The sequence below is a fragment of the Dipodomys merriami genome, unplaced genomic scaffold (genome assembly GCF_024711535.1).
Source record: "Dipodomys merriami isolate MVZ:Mamm:240054 unplaced genomic scaffold, mDipMer1.0.p SCAF_20, whole genome shotgun sequence".
NCBI classification, from domain to species: Eukaryota; Metazoa; Chordata; class Mammalia; order Rodentia; family Heteromyidae; genus Dipodomys; species Dipodomys merriami.
Window position 1 is genome coordinate 22148460 of NW_027203382.1, and position 27083 is coordinate 22175542.

The 27083-nt window shown below is 38.6% G+C and overlaps 1 protein-coding gene across 1 annotated transcript in view; it reads right to left on the minus strand.

The window, feature by feature from the left end:
• Jmy (junction mediating and regulatory protein, p53 cofactor) overlaps nt 1-27083 on the minus strand; it is a 79354-nt gene that overhangs the window by 34637 nt on the left and 17634 nt on the right. The window contains exons 2-4 of the mRNA XM_070031204.1: nt 21718-21891; nt 10383-10533; nt 2071-2240 (exon numbers count right to left, since the gene is read on the minus strand). Coding sequence (XP_069887305.1) covers nt 2071-2240; nt 10383-10533; nt 21718-21891 — 495 coding nt within the window. The remainder of the gene's footprint in view (nt 1-2070; nt 2241-10382; nt 10534-21717; nt 21892-27083) is intronic.

Genomic DNA, 27083 nt, shown 5'->3' on the forward strand with positions numbered 1-27083 from the left:
CAATAGCAAAAAAAAAAGTGAAAAGTTAATTATACTATGATTAAGATAATCAAAAACTCCATCAGAAAAAATGACATTGCCCCATTTGTTAGGAAATGGAAAAACTTGGAAAAAATTATATTAAGTAAAGTAAGCCAGATACAAAGAAACACAGGTCCCATGGTTTCCCTTATTTGCAATATCTAGTATATGTATGAGTCAAGGGGAAAAAGTCAGATAATGTGATGTTAGGAAAATGAATCCTTAGATAGGTATTTTAATGTTTTTTTCTTTCATGCATGTGTTTCTAACGCATTTATAAGTTTATTTCTCTGTTGCTTTGTATGTCCCTCCCCCACAGTATAACCCCCGCTTTCAATATATTTGATGTCAGTATAACTTATGGAGGAGATGGGGAAAAACAAGTCATTTAAGGATTCAGGTGGACCTGTTGCAACAATGAGAAGTACAAATTGTCATGTCAAAAAGGAGCTTTACAATGTCGGTGGGGGGGGGGAACGGGGGGGGGGGGGAAGGATTGGGTGGGGGTGAGGGGGGAGGCTAGGAAGGGAGGTGAAGGGTAAACAAAGGAGGAGGCTGCAATGCTTGGTAAGAAATGTATGCATTATCTTGCCCATGTAATTGTAACCCCTCTTTACAGTATGTTCACAAATAAAATAAAATTAAAAAAAAAGATAATCAAAAACATAAAAGTACCAATTACTAGAAATTATTTCATGAATTTTCAAAGTACAAATACATGACATTCTATAAACAATAGAAAGAATCAGCAGTGTAGCCAAATATAAGCTAAAAAAAAAAAAAGGCAGCAGCAGCTGGACACCAGTAGCTCATACCTGTAATCCTAGCTACTCAAGAGGCTGAGATCTGAGGACCACAGTTCAAAGCTAGCCAGGGGCAGTAAAGTCCATTACACTCATCTCCAATTAACCACCAGAAAACTGGAATTATCTCTGTGGCTCAAACTGGTAGAGTGCTAGCCTTGTGCACAAAAGCTCAGGTACAGCAGCCAAGCCCTAGCATCATATTTCTTTTTTTTTAAATATTTTTTGATGTTTTTTTGTTTTGTTTTTTAATTTTTTATTGTAAAGATACTATACAGAGGGTTACAGTCACATGAGCAAGGTAATGAGTACACTTCCTATTGAACATTGTTACCCCCTCCATTGTTTTCCCCCTACCATCCCTTCCCTCCTTACTTTCCCCGAGGTTCTTTTTTTTTTTTTAATTGTGATTAAGTGATTACATAATTTCCCAAATTTCACAGTATTGTGGAATAATGATGCTCATTTAAAGTCACAAGTTCATTCTAACTTTCCTGGAGCAAATTGTCTATCACAGTCTGTAACATATAACCGTGTTCACATGTTATACACCATACATGTGATCAGCAGCATGGGGATATTTAGTAGTGGTTCGACCAGATGAGTGGGAGTTCTTTGTTTCTTAAGTCCTGTTAATTTTGTCGTATCACCTAACATTTTGGATTTAGCATCCGCTTATCAGGGAGACCATGTACCGTTTGTCTCTTTGCTCTTAGCTTACCTAGCTCAACATGATTCCTTCTAGCTCCACCTAGCATCATATTTCAACATCACCTTTTAGAGTTTTTCTCCCTCCCCCATCCTTCTCCATAAAGGTCTTCTGAATGAAGCAATGTCAAGAAAACCAACTCTTTTTGGTCCGTCAGGCATAAAAGAGAGGGTTGCAGAGGTGAAGAGATGGAGATGATTTAACCAATTAGACACAATGTTACTTACTGCTTTACAATTTTTCCTAATGTTTTTTTCTCCCTCTAGACAGAAAAGCTTTCATAAAAGACAACAAAGATTGGCACTGGGTCTCTATCTTTAAGCAGTGTACAGCTAGTGTACAGCTGCCGCCTAGCATCACAAAAGAACTACTGGCAAGTATCTGCTAGTAGTGGCAATTCAAGTCTAAACACGATCATAAGTGTTTATTTCATGGAAAAAGTATATGAGTAACAACTGGCAAGAAAAACACTCTTGTATTAACATAAAAATGTCAAATCTTAACTATTTTTATTTTTTTTGTAGTGGGTTCTATTACCTCTTCTTTTAGTGCATGTTTCCTCTGTTCCAAACAGATCTCTTTAGCTCTCATCATCTGTAAAGTCTCTTTAGAAACTGCATACTGGAGCTTTTCCATACGTTCAGCAGCTGCTGCCCATGATGCTTTTCCAAACTTCTTCTGATCTGCTCGCATTCGATCATACACAGCTATAAACAATTTTTAAAGAGCCATCAAACACAAAACCTGGTACTGAAGAAATAGAATTATCTTAAGATTTCATTGACCATACATAAATCCCATCCCTGAGGTCAACTGCTTACAACACCTCTAAAATATAATTCAATATCATGCATTCTCTCTTAACTTTAATTCATACTCAAAGATTTTTCTTTTTCTTTTTTTTGCCCGTCCTGAGGCTTGAACTCAGGGCCTGCCCACTGTCCCTGAGCTTCTTTTGCTCAAGGCTAGCACTCTAACACTTGAGCCACAGCGTCACTTCTGGCTTTTTCTTTTTAGGTGGTACTGAGGAATTGAACCCAGGGCTTCATGAATGCTAGGCAATCACTCTACCACTAAGCCACATTCCCAGCCTCAAAACGTTTTTTGCAGATGACACTTAACTGACCAACTTTATTTTTTATTAATTTACTTCAGTGTTATTGTAGAGATGACATACAGAGGGATTGCATTTACATACATCAGGCAATCGGTATATTCCTTTTGTACAGTGTCATCTGTTCCCTCATTTTATCCCATTCTCTCCCATCTCCATTGACCAACTAATTTTTAAAAGCTTAAAAATAATTCAGCATGCCTATGTGGACGTCTTTATAAATTTTTGTACAAACACATATACTTTTTCCTGATTATGTACATTGAATTGGAACCACAACTGTTAAGATTAAAAAACTCAAATCCATGTTCCATGTTTTCTTTTGTCTTAAAAAAAAACTGTAATAATGTGGGGAACCAAATCCTACATATTAGCACAAAATTCTTCCACAAGGTCAGAGTAGAAAACAACTCCCAATTCCTGTGACCCTTAACTGCTTAATAATAGATGGTACTGTGGGGGCTAGGGAGGTGGCTCAGTGGTAGAGCATTTGCCTTGTATGCTCGAGGCCCTGGGTTCGATTCCTCAGCACCACATATGCAAAAAGAAAAAAGCTAGAAGTGGCGCTGTGGCTCAAGTGGTAGAAAGCTAGCCTTGAGCTGTAGAGCTGAGGGACAGCGCCCAGGCCCAGAGTTCAGGCCCCACAACTGGACCAAAAAAAAAAAAAAAAGATGGTACTATGTTCTATTCATAATCTCTTTGAATCTCAATGAGGGTCTCTTTTGTATCATTTTTTTCACTCTTGTACATACCATCATAACCATCAATATGGGGGGAGGGGGGAGGCTGGAAAGGGAGGTGAAAAGGAGGAGGCTGCAATGCTTGGTAAGAAATGTATGCATTATCTTGCCCATGTAATTGTAACCCCTCTGTACAGTATGTTCACAAATAAAATATTTAATAAAAAATTCAAAAAAAATAACCATCAATACATGTTATAAATTACTTTCAAAGTAATTTTTCATATTTTTATTATGAATTTGCCCAGTATCCTTAAGAGAACAGGCCAAGTATTCATTACTGAAACTTCTTGTATAGATCTAAGAATATGCCAAACTGTGGCAATTTAATGGAAGGTCACTCATCTACACCACAAACATGGAAGTTGTATAAATCGTTCACTATTATCATTCTCTTTACATTTACAATAATTAGAAGGCTTTTCTTACTCCATTTCGGAACCATGTCTAATCCTATTCTGTTTCAGGTTATTATCTTTCATACTAGCTACATGATATTGTCTTTCAATGTGTTTGGATAAAATATATTCTTATACTTAAATACTACTAATTTCATAAAACAGCTCAATATTATGAAGATTTTAGAAATTATTTGTAAATGTGAAATGTTTTGATACCCTAGAACACTATCACTCCTAAAATCATTCTCTACCTTTTACTGGCAAGAAAGTCTCTTGCTGGCTGGGAAGTTAGCTCAGTGGTAGAGTGCTTGCCTTGCATGCATGAGGCCCTGGGTTCGATTCCTCAGCACCACATAAGCAGGGGGGAAAAAAAAGCCAGAAGTGGCACTGGGCTCAAGTGGTAGAGCGCTAGCCTTGAGCTGAAGAGCTGAGGGACAGCGCCCAGGCCCAGAGTTCAAGCCCATGACTGGAACCAAAAAAAAAAAAAAAAAAAGCAAGTCTCTTGCTAAGATAACCATTTACCATATCCCGGTAGCAGTACCACTATTTCCATAATACCATCATATCAGGTAAAAAAAAAAAAAAACCTTTAAAGATAACAGAACTGGTATTTAAAAGGTAGCATGTTAAACCTACTTTTAAAGCATGATGGTCTAACATGAATACTTGTCAAAAACAAGTATTTTTTTTTTTAAATTGTATTTTATTTTATTTGAGAACATACTGTACAGAGGGGCTACAATTACATGGGCAGGATAATGCATACATTTCTTACCAAGCATTGCAGCCTCCTCCTTTGTTTACCCTTCACTTCCCTTCCCCGCCTCCCCCCTCCCCCCACCCAATTTTACCCCCCTCCCCCCACCCAATTATACCCCCCTCCCCCCCCACACCGAAATTGTAAAGCTGGTTTTGACATGACATTTTGTACTTCTCATTGTTGCAACAGGTCCACCTGAATCCTTAAACGACTAAAAACAAGTATTTTTAAGCAAAGCAATATTATGTTAAAATTAGGTTACATCTGACAGTATATAGGAAGAAATATAAAGGCCTACTGTCAGGTGTGGTAGTACTTGCCAGTAATCCCAGCTACTCAAGAGGTTGAAAGATAAAAAAAGTTCAAGGCCAATCTAGGCTACATAGCATAGCAAGTCTGAGGCCAGCCTGAGAAGAATATAATGAAACCCTATCTTAAGAAAGGAAAAGAGAAAGAAATACAAGGGCCTATTTAACTCCTCTTGTGAAGAGGGTAGGGTAAATATAGTTATAATAATCAATGTAAATATGTGAATAAACTTGAGGGGATGGGATAGGAATATGATAAACCGTGTGGGGAAAACGAAGGAAGAGATAACACTGATCAAGATATATTATATTCGTGGGCTGGGAAGGTGGCTCAGTGGTAGAGCACTTGCCTTGCATGCCTGAGGCCCTGGGTTCGATTCCTCAGCACCACATAAGCAAAAAGAAAAAAAGCCAGAAGTGGCGCTGTGGCTCATGTGGTAGAGCGCTAGCCTTGAGCTGAAGAGCTGAGGGACAGCGCCCAGGCCCAGAGTTCAGGCCCCACAACCGGACCCCCCAAAAAAAAGATATATTCGTAACTTGACATGTAAATTTAAAAGCCTTTGTACAACAACTTAAAGATAATAAAAACTTGGAAGTAGTGCTGTGGCTCAAGCGGTAGAGTGCTCTCCTTGAGTTGAAGAGCGTTCAAGCCCATGACCAACCAAAAAAATAAAATAAATAAAATAAAATAATAATAATAAACTAAAAAAAACTAGAAAGCCACTTTGAATGGAGACATAAAGAAAGGCTAAAACTCTTAAGAAGCTTAAAAATGTTTAGAGACCTATAGTGTTTCTCTTGTATAAGTTCATTATATAGAAATGTGCAGAAAAAGGAATCAATTTCAAGAACTCCAACTCAGTAACTCTTTTTTTTTTTTTTAGCTCTAAAGCTCAAGGCTAGTGCTCTACCACTTGAGCCAGAGTACCACTTCCAGCTTTTTTTGCTTATGAGGTGCTGAGGAATCAAACCCAGGGCCTCATGCATGCAAGGCAAGCAAGCACTCTACCACTGAGCCACCTTCCCAGCCCAGTAACTCTTCTTGTTCAAAAGGCAACCTAGCAGGGAAAATAACAAGAACTGAGACTTAAAAAAATATAAACTGCAGGTGGCTCATGCCTGTAATCCTAGCTACTTAAGAAGTTGAGAGCTGAAGATCACAGCTCCAAGCCAGCCCAGGCAGGAAAGTCTGTGAGACTCGTATCTCCAATTAACCATCAAAAAACTGCAAGTGGGGTTTTGGCTCAAATGATAGAGCCCACCTTGAGCAAAAAAGGTAGTGCCCAGTCCTAGAACCAGCACCAAAAATGCCCCAAAAAAGTCTAAATGGCCAGGCCTGGTTAGCTTACCCCTATAATTCTAGCTACTGAAGAGGCTAAGATCTAAGAATGGAAGATTCAAAGCCAGACCAAGCAGAAAAGTCAAAGAGACTCAGCCCCTATTAGCCACCTGAAAAAAAAAAAGCCAGAAGTAAAGCTATGGCTCAAATGGTAGAGCAGCCTTGACTGAAAAAGCTAGTGGACAGCACTCAGACCAGGAGTTCAACCCCAAGTACCAGCACAAAATAAGAAAGAGAGAGAGAGAAGGGGGGGAGGGAGGGAGGGAGGGGGAGAGAGAGAGGGAGAGAGACAGAGAGACAGAGACAGAGACAGAGACAGAGACAGAGACAGAGACAGAGAGATTTTTTTTTTTTTAAGGAAGCATGTAGAGGCTTCACTGTTTAGGAAAAATTTTACCTTATCTAAAACTGGAGACAAGTTGTAAAGACCAATAATTCAAACTGTTTACACAAAATTAAAAGTGAATTAATTATATATTACACTTATGTAATAACTATGCAGAAAATAAGCATAGTTACATACAGTTGGGGAATTACAGAGTTGAGAGTTTTCCTTCTAATATTTAAAAAAAAATTGGGGGGGAGGGTCTGGTCATGGGGCCTGAACTCTGGGCCTGGGCACTGTCCCTCAGCTCTTCAGCTCAAGGCTAGATCTACCACTTGAGCCACAGCGCCACTTCTGGCTTTTTTTCTGTTTGCTTATGTGGTGCTGAGGAATCGAACCCAGGGCCTCATGCATGCAAGGCAAGCACTCTACCACTGAGCCACCTTCCCAGCCCTAATATTTAAATTTTTTTAAATTTTGATTATATTATTTAACTGTATAATACAAAGGGATTTTTTTAAATTAGAGAACAGTATCTGAAAAGCAGACTCTAAATGAAGTACAGATTTGTAAAAACAGTTTATGGTAGATCAAAGCATCCTGAACATTTCACTTCAAAGTTTTTTTTTAAGAGATACTATTCTTGTGTATGTGTGTACGTGCGTGCAATCCTGGGGCTTCAACTCAGGGCCTTGTTGCTGTCCCTGAGCTTTTATGCTCAAGACTAGTTTTTACCATTTGAGCCAGAGCTCCACTTCTGGCTTTTGGGTTGTATAACTGGAGATAATAGTGTCATGAACTTTCCTTCCCAGGCTGACTTGGAACCACAATGGAGATCTCAGCCTTTTCAGAGTACCTAGGATTACAGATGTCAGCCACTAGTGCAGAAGATACTATTTCTTAATATAATGTGATAGTTTTCCTTTGTAAACTTTACAAATTATTTTTAGGCTGCCTAGATCACATGGAGGCTTATTTTTGTGCTAGACCTGGGACCTGAACCCTGGGTGCTACTTCCCCGGCCCTTTTTGTTGTTGTTTTTTTGCTCAATGCTACCTCTAAACCACTTGTGCCACAGCTCCATTTTGTTTTTTGGAAGTTACTGGAGATAAGAGTGTCATGGACTGGCTGTTAACCTAGATCCTCAGATCTCAGCCTCCTGAGTAGCTACAATTAAAGGAGTGACGTACCAGCAACCCATCTAGGTTTATCTTTTTTATAAGAAAACTACAAAATCATTTTCCAAATTTCTACAATTTTAACTATCCAATTCTGCATTCCCTCAACAATGCAGAAAGAGTTTTGGTTACCCTATATCCTCCCCATCATTTTAGATTGATGGTATTTTTTTACTTTAGCCATTGTACTGCATGTGGTGTTATCTTTCTCATTGTGATTTTAATTTATATTTTTTAAATATAAATTACATGACACTTCTTTCCTGTGCTTATCATCCTTATCTTCATGTGACATGTTTGATAATGTCCCTTTCCCAGAATTTTAACTGGACTGTTTTCTTATTAAGTGAGGGTTCATTATATACTCTAAATACATATTTTGTTAAACATGTGATTTGAAAATATTTTCTCTCAAATACTCTTATCTTCTCATGCTCTTGACAGTGTCCAGCACAGCTTAAAGAAATGAAATCCAGCCAAGAGCCAGCAGCTCATGCCTGTAAACCTAGTTACTCAGGAGGCTGAGATCTGAGGATCACAGTTAGTTCAAAGCCAACCTGGGCAGGAAAGTCCATGAGACTCTTATCTACAATTAACCACCAGAAAACTGGAAGTGGCCCAGTGGCTCAAGTGGTAGAGCACTCATCTTGAGCTGAAGAGCACAGGGACAGGGCCCAAGCCCAGAGTTCAAGCCCCATGACTAACCAAAAAAAAAAAAAAAAAAAAAGATGAAATCCATTTTGTCAAATTTTTCATTTATTGTCTGTGTTCTTTATCACTTTTAAGTTTTATGGTTTTTTCTTTTCAGTAATTGCTAAGAATCCCCTTTGTAACACACATATACTTCTAAGATAAATAGATGTTTTTCTTTCATATTTTCTTATGGAAGTTTTATGGTTTTATTATTTATATTTATTATTCAGTTTTACATATTACCTATAATTTATATAAGTAAGTTATTTTTCTGCATATAAATGTCCAACTGCGGGGCTGGGAAGATGACTCAGTGGTAGAGCGCTTGCCTTGCATGCCTGAGGCCCTGGGTTCGATTCCTCAGCACCACATAAGCAAAAAGAAAAAAGCCGGAAGTGGCGCTGTGGCTAAAGTGGTAGAGCGCTAGCCTTGAGCTGAAGAGCTGAGGGACAGCGCACAGGCCCAGAGTTCAAGCCCCACAACACCCCCCCAAAAAAAGTCCATTGTTTCTTTTCCCTTGTAATAACTGGTTTATCATTAACTTATTTTAATTGTGAAAATACCGTACAGAGGGGTTACAATTACATGGGCAAGGTAATGAGTACATTTCTTATCAAGCATTGTTGCCTCCTCCTTTGTTTCCCCTTCCTATCCCTTCCCATCTATCCCCCACCCCCGACCAAAGTTGTAAAGTTCCTTTTTTCAACATAAGCACTTGAGCATCTCATTGTTGCAATGGGTCCACCTGTATCCCTATTTAAACAATTTTTTTTCCCTTCCCCTCCACAAATTATACCAACATCAAATATAGTGAAAACGGGTTACACCATGGTGGAGGGACCTACAAAGCAACAAAGAAATGTTAATGTCATTGTTTTTCTCCATGAACTTGCTCTATTAAAGATTAAATGGTCAGGCTGGGAATGTGGCTTAGTGGTAAGAGTGCTTGCCTACCATGCATGAAGCCCTGGGTTTGATTCCTCAGTACTACATACATAGAAAAGGCTAGAAGAGGTGCTATAGCTCAATTGGTAGAATGCTAGCCTTGAGCAAAAGAAGCTCAGGGACAATGCCCAGCCCCTGAATTCAAGCCCCAGACTGGAAAAAAAAAATTAAATGGTCATATTTGTGTAAATATTACTCTACCTTCTGCTTTATATTTCACTAATTTAGAGGAAAGAAATGTGTATACCTAATCGCTCTAACATGACTAAAAGAAAAAAGAATCTGCTAATAGTGGTAATTCTTGAACTGTTGGCACAAGTAATCCTAGTACAGTTTTCTTTGTAATTATTCTGAACATAAAAGACTTTTCACTACTCACCTTCGAAAACATCTAACAAGAGCAGTATAGTAATGAAATCCCCCTCTGTATAACTAGTGTAAGCTAATTTCAAAAATACTAATTTTTAAAAATAATAATGATTAAAAATAATAATGATTTAATTAATTTAATGATGTTACTCAAGAATGTTTTCTTTCCAGATGATGATTGAGAAGTTAATAAAAAAAAAATGGTGCCAGGTACCACAACAGTAACAGAACTTCGCATTTTTCTGGGGTTTTGTTTTTTTATCTTTTTTTTTCTTTTTATTAATGGATGTGCTGGATGTCTAATTTTGTTCAGACGACTGCAGAACCTGGAAAAGCTGTTGCTGCTATTGATGCATAACATACTGCTATTATTGGTCTTTTTATATAAATATAAATACATATATACATATATATAATTTGAATTTTTGGAAACTTTAGCTGTGCTGTTAACGTTGGAAAAAGTATCTCAGTTTACCGTGTTGAGTTGGCATTGTACAGAAATTAATAGCCATATTGGTCTAGAAATGTTAAACTTACTTTTTTTTCCATTTGTACAGGGGTAAACGCACTGTATTAAATATGTAAGGTCTTATCTACATGGGTTTGATTACAGAAACTAATAAAGTAGTCTCTAAATAAAAAAATAATAATAATAATAACTTTACTATAAGATTTACCTTTTTGAGCTTTAGCTGTGATTTCAAAATATTTGACAGTAAGATCCTGGATAGACAGTACGGCCATGTGAGCTTTCCGTTGCCAATCAGCATCTTCCTTTTGTAGACTCTCAATTCTTCGAGGTCCCAGATAATCATTCTCCATAGAAATCTTTGAAGAAAAGGGAAAAAATAAATTCAATTTTTTCCTTTTACTGATTCCTCAAATACTTTTCAAATGTTTATGTGTCAAGCATTTGTTTAATATAAAGTAAAAACAATACTACTCTACTACTTGTTTTAGTCTGCTCTAGAGGAGAAACAAATCTGTCCCATGTTCCTTCAATACATAAACAGAGCGTGCATGATGTTTATTGGGTAGGAAGGTGGCTCAGTGGTAGAGTGCTTGCCTCGCATTCATGAGGCCCTGAGTTTGATTTCTCAACACCACATAAACAGAAAAAACCAGAAGTGGTACTATGGTTCAAGTGGTAGAGCTCTAGCCTTGAGCTGAAGAGTTCAGGGACATCAACCAGGCCTAGAGTTCAAGTCCTATGACCAGCAAAAAAATAAATAAAATAAAATGCTGTTTAGGTTTATAGATGATGAGCAATTTCTATGTTCCTTTATGGTAACTATATTTTCTGATTAAGAATTATTAATAATATATTTAATAAAATGTCATTGAATGAAATATTTAAAACTTTGTTTTTAAAGTTGATAGTGTAAATATCAGCCTTTATGCTTTTCTTTTTTTTCAGTACTGCAGTTTGAACACAAAGCCTTACACATACTAAGCAATCACTCTATCACTAACAAGAGTGCTCTTTTGATTAAAAAAACAAGAAAAAATTAGCTATTACAAGTCACCCACAAAAAAAGGAAACAAGAACAAATACAGAAATATGCAAGGTAAATGCTGAAACAGCTGCAAAAATGGTATTAACAGTATTAATACAGATGTATATTTCAAAATACTACACATTTAACAGGGAAGAATAGCAATGGATTTTTTGAACATATAATTTGGCTTTATAATACATACAGAAAAGATTGTTAAAAATGGTGAAAAGTAGCTGGGCGCTAGTGGCTCATGTCTGTAATCCTAGCTACTCAGGAGGCTGAGATCTGAGGATCGCGGTTCAAAGTCAGCCCCCACAGACAGGAAAGACCGTGAGACTCCTATCTCCAATAAACCACCAGAAAACTGGAAGTGGCGCTGTAGCTCAAGTGGTAGAGTGCTCTCCTTGAGCTGAAGAGCTGAGGGATACTGCCCAGGCCCAGAGTTCAAGCCCCATGACTGTCAAAAAAAAAAAAATAGTGAAAAGTTTATTATACTATGATTAAGATAATCAAAAACATAAAAGTACCAGTCACGGGCTGGGAAGGTGGCTCAGTGGTAGAGCACTTGCCTTGCATGCATGAGGCCCTGGGTTTGATTCCTCACCACCACATAAGCAAAAAAGAAAAAAGCCAGAAGTGGCACTGTGGCTCAAGTGGTAGAGCGCTAGCCTTGAGCTGAAGAGCTGAGGGACAAGCGCACAGGCCCAGAGTTCATGCCCCGCGACCGGACCCAAAAAAAAAAAAAAAAAAAAAAAAGTACCAATCACTAGAAAGTATTTAATGCATTTTTGAAAGTACAAATACAAGACATTCTATAAACAATGGAAAGAAATCGGCAGTGTAATATTTTTTTCTCATGCCGGTCCTGGGGCTTTAACTCAGGACCTGGGTACGTTCCTTCAGTTGTTTTGTTGTTGTTGTTGCTGTTAATGTTTTTGCTCAAGGCTAGTGGTACTCTACCACTTGAGCCACAGCTCTATTTCTGGTTTATTTTTTTAGCAGTTAAATGGACATAGCAGTCTCACAGATTTTCTTGCCAAGGCTGGCTTCCAATCCCAATCCTCAAATCTCAGCTTCCTGAATAGCTAGGATTACAGGTGTGAACTACCAATTTAATCACATAGTTTAACACTTCCAAACCAGAGGGGAAGTTTTAGTCCTGAAGCAACAATTTGCTGCCAAGAGGTTTCTCAAAAAAGTAAACAATGGAGGAAAAGCAGGTCTCAAAGAGGAGAAGATCAGGGATTTAGTGTTCATGTATTAAACTGACTTTGCAATGGTCATAGCCAGATAGAAATCTGGGCATGAATGACTCATAGAAGACAAAGCCTAAGTAAGAAAGAAAAAGGCTCAAGACTGATCCCTGAAAAAGGCTTCAGGAATTCTGAAATTGGGTGAAGAAGGATCCAGAAGGAGAGCAGCAGCAGCAAGAATCAAAGGAAGTGAATCTGTCCTGGCCATACTCCATGAAACACTGGAGTAGGACAAGACTGGCATCTACAGCATGACAGTCACTGAACTTAGCAATGCCAGTTCTAAGGTAATAGATAACCTTAATTTGACTATTAACTCCATTACATTTTTATATCTCAACTCTACTAATAATTCATGAAGTCTTCTTGGACTCCCCATAATAACCTGATTGGCACAATGCCTATGCCTTTCTGCTGTAGCACTCATTATAATCATGTTTGTTATTCTGTTAATATGTAAAATTGACCTTCTTTCCCTTCGTAGGCAAGAAGTTCAGGGTTGGTTTGTAACTGTCCAGAATGAATGAGGTTGTCTAAAGTATTTCCTAAACAAATAAAATGGAAAATTCAATTCTATACATTTTTGGTAATGAGAGGAATGTTGGTACCTATATAAATACTCTGCTGAAAACTTTGAGGAGATTTCAGCTCACAGATGGGTCTTCTTTTGGGTTTATTTATTTATTTAGGTCATATCTTAATGGAAGCTCCCACAAAGTAGTATGTGTTAACAAGAAAGAAGTACTCAATGGAGTGAGAATCTAAAGTGATAGTAGGAAAGATGTTCAGCCTACAAAGTTATAAAAGGAAGAAAATAGATACCAGAACATGTAACAACATTATATAGGATATACTTATAAAAATAACAATCTTATTCAATAATTACTATTTATGGAAAGCTTTTAATATAACAAGAAATTGTATTATATGAAGTAAAAAGAGATCAAAATTGTAATTTCAATTATATAAAAGTTTTCCAGAAAAAGATCAAAAAATGTTAATGATGTCATATTCTGGTGGCAGATGATCATATTATGGTCATAAACAAAAGAAAATGGATTTCTTTCCTCTTGGAGTCACAAGCCCAGAAGTTTCCTGTTTCTGGTCAAGCCAACAATGAACTCATGTTTTCACATACAAAGCCAAAAGGAGGCAAAATCTGAAATTACCTCTTTTTTACCAGTGTACAGGGAAGGGAGGGAAGTAAAGATAGGATCAAAACCTGAAAATCTCCCTTAACAGACGGCAAGTAAGCTGATGTGTCATTTCAGGGACTAACCATAAAAGCAATGCCAAACAAAGAAAAGTAAACCAAGAGGAATTTTGGGTTCTTGCTGGTCAAGTTCTGTGTACATCTTTAAAAAAAAATTATTTTTGGGTGGTGTGTTGTGGGGCTTCAACTGTGGGCCTGGGCGCTGTCCCTTAGCTCTTTGAACTGTGACCCTCAGATCTCAGTCTCCTGAGTAGCTAGGAGGCAAGAGCCACCGGCACACGGCTCTAAATTTGATTTTAATTTTCTCTAGAAGATCATTACTCTATTTGACCCTTCTGGAGTAAACATAAATATGCATTGGATATGGGTTGGGTTTTTTCCCCTCCCTTTTTAGAGCTAGCTAGTAACAAGAAATTATCTCAATTGTATAACTTGAGTTATACACTAGTAATACTAGTTACTAGGTGGAGCTTCAGGAAGAACAAATTGTGTGTGTGTGTGTGTGTGTGTGTGTGTGTGTGTGTGTGCGCGCCTTTCTTAAATTGTGTGTGTGTGTGTGTGTGTGTTTCTTTCTTAATAAACTTACAATCAGCAGGGCATGGGTGGCTCACGCCTATAATCCTAGCTACTGGGGAAGCTGAGATCTGGGGATCGCAGTTCAAAGCCAGCCCAAGCAGGAAAGTCCATGATACTCTTATCTCCAATAAACAACTCAGAAAACCAAAAGTGGAGCTGTGACTCAAGTAGTAGAGCACTAGCCTTGAGCTGAAGAGCTGAGGGACAGCACCCAGGCGCAGAGTTCAAGCCCCACAAGAAAAAAAAAAAAAAAGAAAGAAAGAAAAACTTACAATCTAGTGAGGTACTGGTTGTTCATTCCTGAAACTCTAGCTCTCAAGAGGCTGAAATCTGAGGATCCTGGTTTGAAGCCAACCCAACCAAAAAGCTCAAGTGGAAGAGTATCAGTCTTGAGCTAAGAAGCTCAGACACAGTTCCTAAGTCCAAAATGCAAGCCCAAGTACATGCATACACAAAAAAGAAACTTATAATGTAATTGGAGGATAGCAGATACAGCTGTGATGCAAAATCTGTTTTGAAATTAGCAGACATAGCTCTAATGATCAGATGTTTTACAAACTAATTTTTAATCAAATTACCAATTAATGATGATGCTAGAGAGCCAAGTAAATCCTAGCTACTGGGAGGCTAAGGCAGGTTTATGAGATCAAGCCCAACCTCAGCTCCATAGCAAAACCTACCTCATCAAAGCCAAAGCCAAAGCCCCAGTTCAGTCAAGAGGGAGCTTAAAATAGTCAAAGCAAAGGGAGATAAAACTAGAAAAACCACTTGTGGCCACAGTGAGGAAGTCTTTAAATGTCAAGCTGATGAAGTATGCGCTTAACTTCACAGGCAACAAGGTAACAGGATGAGATTTAAAGTGCTGAGTGTATATTTAGAGATTTGATCTTAGATTAAGGGACTCTAGAAGACACGTTTAATATAGCAAAATCACCAAGGTTTATTCTTTCTTGTTTTCTTTCTTTTTTCTTTTTTGTCAGTTGTGGGCCTTAGCTCTGGGCCTAGGTGCTGTCCCTGAGCTCTTCAGCTCAAGGCTAGTGCTCTACCACAGCGCCACTTCTGGCTTTTTCTGCTTATGTGGTGCTGAGGAATCGAACCCAGGGCCTCATGCATGCAAGGCAAGCATTCTACCAGACCCTCAATTATTTTTTATTTTAAAAATAAAAACAATTTTACAACTACATGATATAGGTTTAAAATGCTAAAAGTAAAAATGTTAATCTTCTATTTGGGACATTATGACTTGATTAAAGTTATCTTCTATTCACAAAACAGTGCAAAGAGAGAGAAATGGAAATAAAAAGTTGTTGTATAGATTTTTTGGGGGGGAAGGATTAATTCTGGCTTTTGAACTCAAGGCCTCACAGTTGCTAGGCAGGTGTGCTTCTACAACTTGGTTCACACCCTGAGCACTTGTTGAAAGTTAGTTCAAATCTTTTACTATTTGAAAATAACTTACACTTTATATATTCAAATATACAGAATATGGAGTGAATATATCCACTATGCTTTTCTTCTAAGCTGCTTTTTAAAAACTCACTTTTCAAACCTAGCAGCTATAACCTACAAAATCTGAAGATATATACAGATTTTTGTCCAACATCTCCAAGTTTGTTCTTCTGGCTTGTAATGTTAGGATTAGAATCTGAAAATTCCTTTTAAGCTCTGCCAATGATGAAAGGCGTTAGAGACAAGAGATTTGGTTCCTCCTTGTCCACATCCCTTGACTTTGAAATTTCTATGAGCATTATCCCAAGATTTGACTCTTCCCAGCATTAGCAGTATAAGCCTCAAGCAGCAACAGAATTCAGCTCACAAGTTTTTTTTCAACCCTGTCCTCATAGTCTTAACTCTTCCCTACCCCAAGACAAGCCAGCACTGCAGCTCCAATATCTCCCTCCTCCCTCTACAGATCTGAGTACCTCCATTGAGGACACTATGGAAGCATTAGTCTTCTCATCAGAGGGCAACTCATAGGGTTATCTTCTATTGCTTTCTATTTATTTGGTTTTTTGTTTTGTTTTGTTTTTTTCCCCAGTCGTGGGGCCTGAACTCTGGGCCTGGGCGCTGTCCCTCAGCTCTTCAGCTCAAGGCTAGCGCTCTACCACTTGAGCCACAGTGCCACATGCATGCAAGGCAAGTGCTCTACCACTGAGCCACCTTCCCAGCCCTGCATTCAATTTAATAACCTCAATCCTGTCCCTTTGTTCCTCTAACCTTTCTTTTCTTTTTTCTTTTTGGGGTGGGGTGGGGAGAGTAAAGCTTGAACTCAGAGCCTGCCATTCTCACTCTACCCAGCTACATCTCCATTTCCAGCTCTACCCCACCTAATTATTTGGAGATAAAGAGTCTCAAAGATGATTCATCTAAACCAAGCCTCAGTGGTTCAGGCCTGTAATCCTAGCTACTCAGGAGGCTGGGATCTGAGGATCAGGCTCAAATCCAACTGAGGCAGGAAAATGGTTCAAAGTCAGACTGGGCAGGAAAGTCCTCCTGCCCGTGAGACTCTTATATCCAATAAACTACCAGAAAACCATGAGTGGTGCTGTGGCTCAAGTGGTAGAGCTCTTGCCTTGAGCTGAAGATTTGACAGACAAAGCTCAGGCCCAGAGTTCAAGCCCCACAACTGACCAAAACATAAAAAATAAAAAAGATGACTAATCTGCCCAGGCTGGCTTCAAACTGTGATCCTCAGATATCAACTTCTTGAGTAAGATAAGACATGTGGCACCTGACATCTGGCTCCCAACCTTCCTTCCAATGGCTACTTTTTAACAATTGATTCCTCTGAGGTAGCTGAGTTATTCTTTTTGGTTGGTCATAGGGCTTGAACTCTGGGCCTGGGCACTGTCCCTAAGCTCTTCAGATCAAGGCTAGCGCTCTACCACTTGAGCCACAGTGCCACTTCCGGCTTTTTCTGTGGTGCTGAGGAATCGAACCCAGGGCTTCATGCATGCAAGGCAAGCACTCTACCACTGAGATACCTTCACAGCTCCTGAGTATTCTTCATTACCTAGCTAACCCTTAACCATTAACTGTTAATCAATATTTATACAAATCATTATATTGAATGCTGGCAAAATGACTAGTCTAATTTTCTGATCGGAATTGCAGATATAACTATGGAATATAAACAGTAAAACAAAGAAGGTATTAAATTTAAAACTGCTAACAACATTAAGCTAGGAATCATTTTCACTTACATGATCAACAGAAAATGGGATGGAATTAAAAGTATGAAATTTGTGCTATGGCTTTTGGAGAAGAAAAGGGTAAAAAAAATCCTATGGCACTTACTATAATTGGATTGAAACTTACTTTATTGCTATTGGATTAATATCTTCACCTTCACTAGAAATGGATATTCCTAAATACTTAAAACACAAGTATGGTTTCCATGCTTTTTTGTCCTATGTTTTTTTAAACTTAGTAGATACAATTGTGCAACCAATTGTTAAGGACATTGTCTAAGAGTTTTATTATACCTAAGACATGAAGAAAGGATACTCCCAACTTCTTTTCCTAACTTGGAAAACTTGAAGGCATACAGCACTGGTTAGCTGGATCATGTGCTAAAAACAATGACAGCTCTGTTTTGAATTTCAAGGCTAGAAAGAAACCAGTGCCTGTTGTAACACGGGGAAAAAAGTCTATGTTGGTTTAGGTAGCTAGGAGAGTGAAACCAGTTTATAAAACACAAATTTCCTGGCAAGGTACATCACTTGTTCTGATACTGAGTTTTATGAAAAATTATTGTTACTCTGTCTCTTGATAGGCTACTTGGGTAGGGGATTACCTAATTTAGATTCTCTACAAAGCAAATGCCATGAAAAACTTTTGACTGTAGCAATCACAACGCAAAATTTCTAGGCTTTGAGACTGCCTGAAGATGATGACACTTCAATGATAAGCAAATATTGAGTCTTGAATTTTGTATCAGGATAAACATTGACTACATAAAATAAGGTGGGAAGTATCATCTTACTCTTTTTTCTACAAGAGTTTATCTAGGACTGGTATTATTTCTTTTTTTTCTTTTTCTTTTTTTTTTTTTTTTTTTTTTGTCAGTTGTGGGGCCTGAACTCTGGGCCTGGGTACTGTCCCTCAGCTCTTCAGCTCAAGGCTAGCACTCCACCAACTTGAGCCACAGTGCCACTCCTGGCTTTTTCTGTTTATGTGGTGCTGAGGAATAGAACCCAGGGCCTCATGCATGCAAGGCAAGCACTCTACCACTGAGCCACCTTCCCAGCCCTAGGACTCGTATTATTTCTTTCTCCTATTATTTGATAGAAATCCCCACTAATGCTCTCTAGGGCTAGAGTTTTCTAGGTGAAAAAGCTTTAAATAATTAATTCAATTTTGTTAATGGATACAGGGATGCCAAAATGTTTGTCTTGAAACAATTTTCCTAACTTGTACTTTTCTTAGCAGTGAAACCATTTCACCTAAAGTTGCACAAACTTCCTTATATCTGGGCGTCCATGGCACACTCCTATAATCCTAGCTGCTCAGGAGCCTGAGATTTGATGATCACCGTTCAAAAGCCAGCCCTGGCGGCAAAGTCCATAAGACGCTTATCTTCAGTTAACCACTAGAAAACTGGAAGTGGCCTGTAGTTGCAAGTGGTAGGGAGCCAGCCTTGAGGGAAAAGTTCAGGGACAGCACCCAGGCTCTGAGTTCAAGCCCCACAACAACAACAACAACAACAACAACAACAACGACGACGACGACAACAACAACAACAACAACAACAACCACCACCACCTTCCTTATAATACATTTAAATATCTTTAGAATCCACATTCCCTTTGTTGTATGTCTGTGTGCCAGTATTGGAACTTGAACTCAGGATCTGGGTGCTGTCCCTTAGCTTTTTCAATCAAGACTGGCCCTCTACTACTTGTGCCATGGGACTACTTCTGCCTTTTTGCTGGTTAACTAGCGACAAGTATTGATTTCTCTGCCTGAGACATCTTCAAATAAGTATCTCCAACTCTCAGCCTCCTGAGTATCTAGAATTACATGTATGAGCCACTGGTACCAGCTTAGAAACACAGCTTAAATTATTTTGGGGGCTTACAAACATATTTTTATCAGGTCTATTACGAAGTGGGAAAAGGAACATAAATTGTCCTAATAATTTTCTTATCTATGAAGCACGAATAACATACAGGGTTGTTCTGGGAATTACATAAGTTTATTTATTTAAAAGCACAACTTCACATATTCATCTAATACAATGAGCTCACATAAATCTAGTCATTATTAGCAAATATACATGTAGTTGGATATTCTTAATAAAACAGCTATAGTTGAAATAGTTTGAACATCTTAGAAAAAGAGATGCAGTAAAATATGCTGGGCACTGGATTTGCAAGTGGAGGTGTATATAGCTTAAGTAGCAGAACACCACACTCCAGCAAAAAAGCCTGTGAACAGCTTAAGACCCTGAGTTCAAGCCCCAGGATAAGCATACACACCAAAAAAAGACAATAGACTATCACTTTTATTTTAAGAAAAGTTAAAAACTATCTCATCTATAATCTGCTTCCCAAGAGAAAATAAGAACAATAAGTAACAATACTGGTCAACAGTTTAAGAAGCAAGTTCATTCCATTTTCTAAAATTAGTCAAATCTAACACAAGGCATGCTATAATGAGACCAAGACATAGAGACTCAATGCTGAACTGCAGAGATGACTGATGCCTGCTAGATATTGCAGCAGTCTACAAGTATGTGAGACACCCAGCCATCCAGATTTTTCCTTCCCTTTTAGTGAGCTTCTCAACAAACTACAGTTCATTTTACAAAACTATGGAAATGACATCCAGAAAGTCTTAGCTACATGATATCATTTTAATCCAGATTCCAAGTTTATGACAAAACTGGATGCCAACTAGCTCTTTTTCAAAAGTATTAACAAAGGCAAGTATGTCAATCATATGTCTGAGCTATTCTCTAGCCTGTTTTATTAATAAAGGAGGAAAAGACACAAAGGCGTGCTTTATCTTTTCATACCTTTTCAACTACTACTCATCTCTGCCTCCAACCATAAAGCTCTCATTACAGAAATGGGTAATTTTCTCAAATACATGCTTTCAATCCATTATGCTAAACACACTGTCTATTGTCCTTTCTTTTGGATGCTACAGATTAAACCTAGGGCTTCATACCTGAGCTATATGGAGCTATATCCCAGCCCCAAAGGGAGTTTCACTGTCCCCAGTTCAGATATACTACTGTTTAAAAAAAAAAAAAAAAAGGTAGAAACACATCAGTACTGGTTAAACCTAATAACAAAAGAAGCCCAATATAGAACTGAACTCTAATAATTTGCCTTAGAAAAAATTTAAAATACACACTATTTTAAAACATAAAATAAAAACTAAATGTCATGAATCTTAAAGCTCTCCTCACACACTGACCTTTGATGTAGCCCACACTGGCCTTGAGCTCATAATTCTCTTACCACAGCGTCCCAAGTACTAGAATTATAGGTAGGTAAGGTTTTTTTCCCCAAAGAAATGTTTCCAAAACTTCTGGTTAAAGTATGGGACTACACAGTACCCAGAAGAGTGGAAAATGGGGGTATCCTAACCTATTAAGTATAACAGATTACTTTCTAAGCCGTTCCACTCTCTGTCTACTCAGAAACATCATTTTAGACATGCCTTAATATCAGATACTGGGCTGTTCTTCAACTACAAGCTTGTTAGAAAGAACCAGGTATGTATGTCTACATGCCTGTCTCTCTCTCTCTCTAAATTTTGTGGAACCAGGGACTAAACTTGGTACCTCATGATTCTAGGAAAGCCTTTTACCACTTAAAGCCATACCCTTAACCCAAGATGCTTTAGAACTGAAGACGTATACTACATACATGAAAATTTCATAATGAAACTTACTATTTTTCACAATTCAGATATGCTAATAAAAACAAATTCAAATATCATATTACTAACAAATTCAAATAACACATAAAGGTATACATAAAATGGAAAATAAAATTACACTCATTTTTTCCAAAGTTTCTTTTGGATCCTTTTATCAACATTTTTAATATTTATATAGCAATGTGCACACCTTTATATTATCATAGCACAGTTTTCTATTTAAAAAATTATATACATTGTGCTAATCCTTTTCTCATTTAATACAAAATCTTGGGCTAGGAAGGTGGCTCAGTGGTAGAGCGCTTGCCTTGCATGCATGAGGCCCTGGGCTCAATTCCTCAGCACCACATAAGCAAAAAAGAAAAGAAAAAAAAAAGGAAGTGGCGCTGTGGCTCAAGTGGTAGAGCGTTAGCTTTGAGCTGAAGAGCTGAGGGACAGCGTCCAGGCCCAGAGTTCAGGCCCCACGAGCAGACCAAAAAAAAATACAAAATCTTGAAATTGTTTCTATTTCAACACAGCACCCCACCAAAGCAAATTCCACCCCAGCCCCCAAAAAAGTACAGGAAAATAAAAGTACCTTAATCTGCTGCCTTCGTAGCATGGCAAGTTCTCTCATGTCTCGAAACGGCTGAAGTAAATACTGATAGAGTTCAGTTGTGGCTTCTGCAAGGCTGCTATAGGCTTCATCTTCCATCTGGTACAAGTCTAAAAGCTCCACCATGCTCTCTATATTTTTGTGCTTGTCCAGTAGCTGTGAACAAGACAAAAACTATAAATGAACTGATTTTTTTAACTAAAACTGTTGTACAACAACAGATAAAGAGTTTGAAAAAAACACAATAAATGGTAAATAAATGAGCACAGAAGCTGGGCACCGTTGGCCTGTAATCCTAGCTACTCAGGAGGCTAAGAGCTGAGGATCATGGTTCAAAAGCCAGCCCAGGAAGGAAAGTCCATGAGACTCTTATCTCAAGTGAACTACCAGATAACCAGAAGTGGCATAAAGGCTCAAGTGGTAGAGCTCTAGCCTTGAGCTGAAGATCTCAGGGACAGTGTTTAGACCCAGAGTTCAAGCCTCATGACTGACAAATATATAAATAAATAAGCACAGGGACCATTTTTCTTCTTTTATAAAATGAGTGTTTTAAGCAAAAATAGTGTAATATATGGTTTACAACACATGTGACTTTTTTTTTTGTCAGTCATGGGGCTTGCTGGGTGCTGTCCCTGAGATCTTCAGCTCAAGGCTAGAGCTCTACCACTTGAACCACAGCACCACTTCTGGTTTTCTAAGTGGTTTATTGGAGATAAGAGTGGCATGGCCTTTCCTGCCCAGGCTGGCTTTGAACAGTGATCCTCAGATCTCAGCCTCCTGAGTAGCTAGGATTATAGATGTGAGCCACCAGTGCCCAGCTTATATGTGACTTTGATATATTACCAATAACATAAAAAACAGGAATGAACATGAATCTATAAGGACACACACTAGAAGTGGTACCATATTAAGCAAAATATAAGCAAAAGGAGAATGTCAATAAATTCAATAAACTAAAGTTCAAATAACTTTAAATGAGGCTACCTGAAAGGCTTATAGAAGGATAAGTTCAGTTAGTTCAGGTAAATAAAAGTTAACAAGAGCCTACCTCAAAAACAAAATAAAAGGGGTAGTAATATGCTTGCCCAACAAGCTAGGGGCCTTGGATTCAAACTCCAGTAGAAGGAGGGGGATGGGGACGAGGAATAAAGACAAAACACAGCAATAGGAAACAAGTTAGTCCTAAATACAGTTTTTAAAGAATGCCATTAAATACAATGATAGTAAATGCAAACTGATTAAACAATCTAAAGGCATAGAGTATGTCAGAATACATAAGAAGTACAAGAAGTGGTGAGACATGAACAAAACTCTGGAGGTAGAAGAGGAGGCAGGATTCAAGGCCAGTGTGGGCTATACAGATTCTGTCTCAAAAAGTAGGATAAGCCAGGCACCAGTGGCTCAAGCCATAGAGTATGTCAGAATACATAAGAAGTACAAGAAGTGGTGAGACATGAACAAAACTCTGGAGGTAGAAGAGGAGGCAGGATTCAAGGCCAGTGTGGGCTATACAGATTCTGTCTCAAAAAGTAGGATAAGCCAGGCACCAGTGGCTCAAGCCTATAATCCTAGCTATTCAGGAGGCTGAGGACAGTAGTACATAGCTAGCTTGGGCACAGACTATCTCCAATTAACCACTCAAGAACTGGAAGTGGCACTGTGGCTTAAAGTGGCTGAGAGCCAGCCTTGCCCAAAAAAGTTCAGGGACATTGCCCAGAATCTGAGTTCAAGCCCTAACCGATAGGAAGCCTAGATCTGAGGAACTCAGTTCCAAGCCAGCTGAGACAGAAAAGTCCATGAGACTCTTAGCTCCAAGTAACCACCAGAAAGTTGGAAGTGGAGCTGTTGATCAAATCATAGCATTCAGCAAAAACTCAGGGACATTACTCAGGCCCTGAGTTCAAGCATCAAGACTGGCCCCCCCAAAAAATAGAGACAAAGATGAACATTTCACTTATACATATTTTATTAGTCAAGTAGAGGTATAAATGTAGTTTTGTTTTGTAAGTCGAGGTGACACTATGTAAACAAGGCTGACCTTAAATTCAGAATCCTCTTGGCTTCAGTCTCCTGAGGGCAGCAGGGGTTTATAGGCATGTACCACCACATCATACACACATACCTGTTATATAACTTGGAAATGTTTTATATTTCGGCTTACACATCAAAAGGAAAATTATTCCCAACTACACATGTAACTTTTTCATGAGATGAGGTAAGAGAAGTCTGAAAACAATACATCTTCTCTTTCTCCCTTCTTCACCAACACCCATTATTCAGAAGTAGCTAGGTCGGTGGCACTGGTTAAGTCTGTGTTCCTCTACCCACCTCACCACTGTCTCACATGGAGTTAACACCAAAGTTTCTGACCAGTTCCCAGCCAGGAACCTCTCTCTTCCACACAACAGCCCTTTCTGTAGAGGCCTGCGTTCTCTTGCATAGAGCCTGGTTAGGCTTCCACTCACTACTCCCCCAGTAGACTTGTTACTAAATAGAAGATTTTGAAAAGTATTATTGTTTTAGCTGAAAGTCCCAAAGTAGAGACCACTGAATTAGGTCAAGTTTTAGGGATTCTCTAGGCATTTCCCTCTTATATTGCTTCATTCACAGCAGGACCAAGTGGGATGAAGTGTTTTCACCATGAAACCTCCAGCTGTCAGCCTGTGACCAGAAGTGATAAGATAGGAAGAGTAGTGGAGAGGAAGATGTTTCAAGTGGCAACACAAGAAGTCAACAGCCTCAGGGTTCTGAGCACTCCAGAAGCCAGATCTCCTCAGAGGCTATTTTTGTCTGCCCTAAAGTCTAGGTGGACTACAAAGCTCCTGGAAGCAAGCCTCTCCACTTCCCTTCAAGTAAATAGTCAGAAATAAGATGAAAGAAGCAAGCTCATTTCCAGGAGCAGTGCAGGGAGAAAGTCCAGGACCATTGTCCTCAACTTCAGACATATCAGCATAATTTCCATGTTGTAATCTAGAAATAAGATTCTTGATAAATAGCCTACCTACATATATAATTTTAATTTATAAAAATCCCTCCATAGGTTTCCAAAACACCTCCCCAATGATATGACTCCACTGAGAATGATTATTGTAAGATAAAACCAGGATATTATCAGCATGAAGGTTTACATGCCTTAAACTCTACGAACAAAATGCATAAACTGATAAACACTACCAGCAAGAATTAGGAACATGTTCCTAAAGCTTCAAAACTGCCTTCCCCCAGGAAACAATAAAACTGACAGACTCAATCAGGGTATTGCTATATCATCTTAAGGGGCTAAGAATGTGCCTACCTAGAGAAGGTGTACTTGTAACATAATCAATCAGTGGTAATAGAAAGGCCAAAGAAAAATAACTATGATGAAAATCAGTTTGCCAAAGATCAATTCACCAGAAGTCAAGTGACCAGTTCCAAAAGCCAAAAGTGCCAAAAATTACACAGATTAATTTACCCTAAACTGCCAAAACTGGTGCTTTAAGCCATGTCTAAAAGAATTTGCCACTGAAATTAATCTATAAACCAGTTTGCTACACTTGTTTTCCTGACTGGCCACATCTTTGTGTATGAGAACTAAGTACTTAGAGGATCTTGTGTATTTCAAAATCTCCTATTTCTAATGTCAAAGATTTTACGAAGGCTGGGCGCTGGTGGCTCACGCCTGTAATCCTAGCTACTCAGGAGGCTGAGATCTGAGGATTGCGGTTCAAAGCCAGCTCGGGCAGGAGAGACTGTGAGACTCCTATCTCCAATAAACCACCAGAAAACCGGAAGTGGCACTGTAGCTCAAGTGGTAGAGCGCTCGCCTTGAGCTGAAGAGCTGAGGGACAGTGCTCAGGCCTAGAGTTCAAGCCCCACGACCAACAAAAAAAAAAAAAAGATTTTACGAAGTTTATCTCTGCTAAATACTAATCATGGTTTTATGAGTAAACTCAAATAGTTTGTCATGTTTCAAAAAGTGACTAAATCATGGGCTGAGAAGGTGGCTCAGTGGTAGAGTGCTTGCCTTGCATGCATGAGGCCCTGGGTTCGACTCCTCAGCACCACATAAGCAAAAAGAAAAAAGCCGGAAGTGGCGCTGTGGCTCAAGTGGTAGAGCGCTAGCCTTGAGCTGAAGAGCTGAGGGACAGCGCCCAGGCCCAGAGTTAAGGCCCCACGACCGGACCCAAAAAAAAAAAAAAAGTGACTAAATCAGGTTGAAATCATCAAGTTTAAGCTACGTGTGAAAAGTATTATGAAAGTACTGGTGCCAACTGCTGTAGAAACAACAAGCTCTAATCACAAAGACCATTTTTCAGGTCCCAAAATCAATTCAGATAAGGGCAATCACTTCCACCATAACTTACCACCTCAAGGCTGCTACATTCAACATATCAGAAACCAAACAAAAATAGGTAGATGGGACAAGAAAATAAAATAAGAAGTGATATTAATAAATATCCCTTTACAGTTTTAGAGGCCATTATTCTCTCCTCTAAGAAAAAAATACACTAAAGCTAGAAGCTCATGCTTATTATAATCCTAGCTACTCAGGAGGTTTATATCTGAAGGATCGTGATTCAAGGTCAGCAACTGGGAGACTCGATCTCCAAAATAATTAGCAAAAAAGTAGTCTGAGTATAGCTAAAGTATTAAGAGCACCAGCCCTATGAGCAGCAAGCAAGCCAAGGGGTCACAAGATTGAGTTCAAACCCCAGTACTACCAAAAAAACAAAAAAGAAAGGAAGAGGTACATTCACAGAAGACTTTTCTTGTATTCTACTGAAAATGGGTTTTAAGACAAGCATTTTCTACCAAGTTTCCAGCACAGAAAAACTGTAAAAGACAAAAAGGTGAAGGGGGTGGACGACAGTGGCTTACGCCTGTAATTGTAGCTACTCAGGAGACTGAGATCTGAGGATTGTGGTTTGGAGCCAGCCTAGGCAGGAAAGTCATGACTATTATCTCCAATAAACTACTCAGAAAACACCAGAAGTGGCACTGTGGCTCAAATGGTAGAGTTCAACCCAGGACCAGCAAGAAAAAAAAAAAGAAAGAAAGAAAGAAAGGGGAAAAAAAAGGAGCAACATCTTTCTCCCATATGTCGTCATTCACCAGTGAGCTATTTACAGGGATCAAATGCCACAACTCAAAAGAAAGAAATTCCCTCTCACTAGGCTTCTTGGAGTTCTTTTAGAAACACTAACGTAGGTATAATAAAATTTAGATGTTATTTTCTGCCCAAACAAAGCATCAAGTTACTATACATGTATTAATCACAGTAAGTTCTATCCAAATACATGAAGTCAGAATTAGCTGTATTGAAATACTAAAATATTTATTGTATATTACTTCCCACATCTTTTATC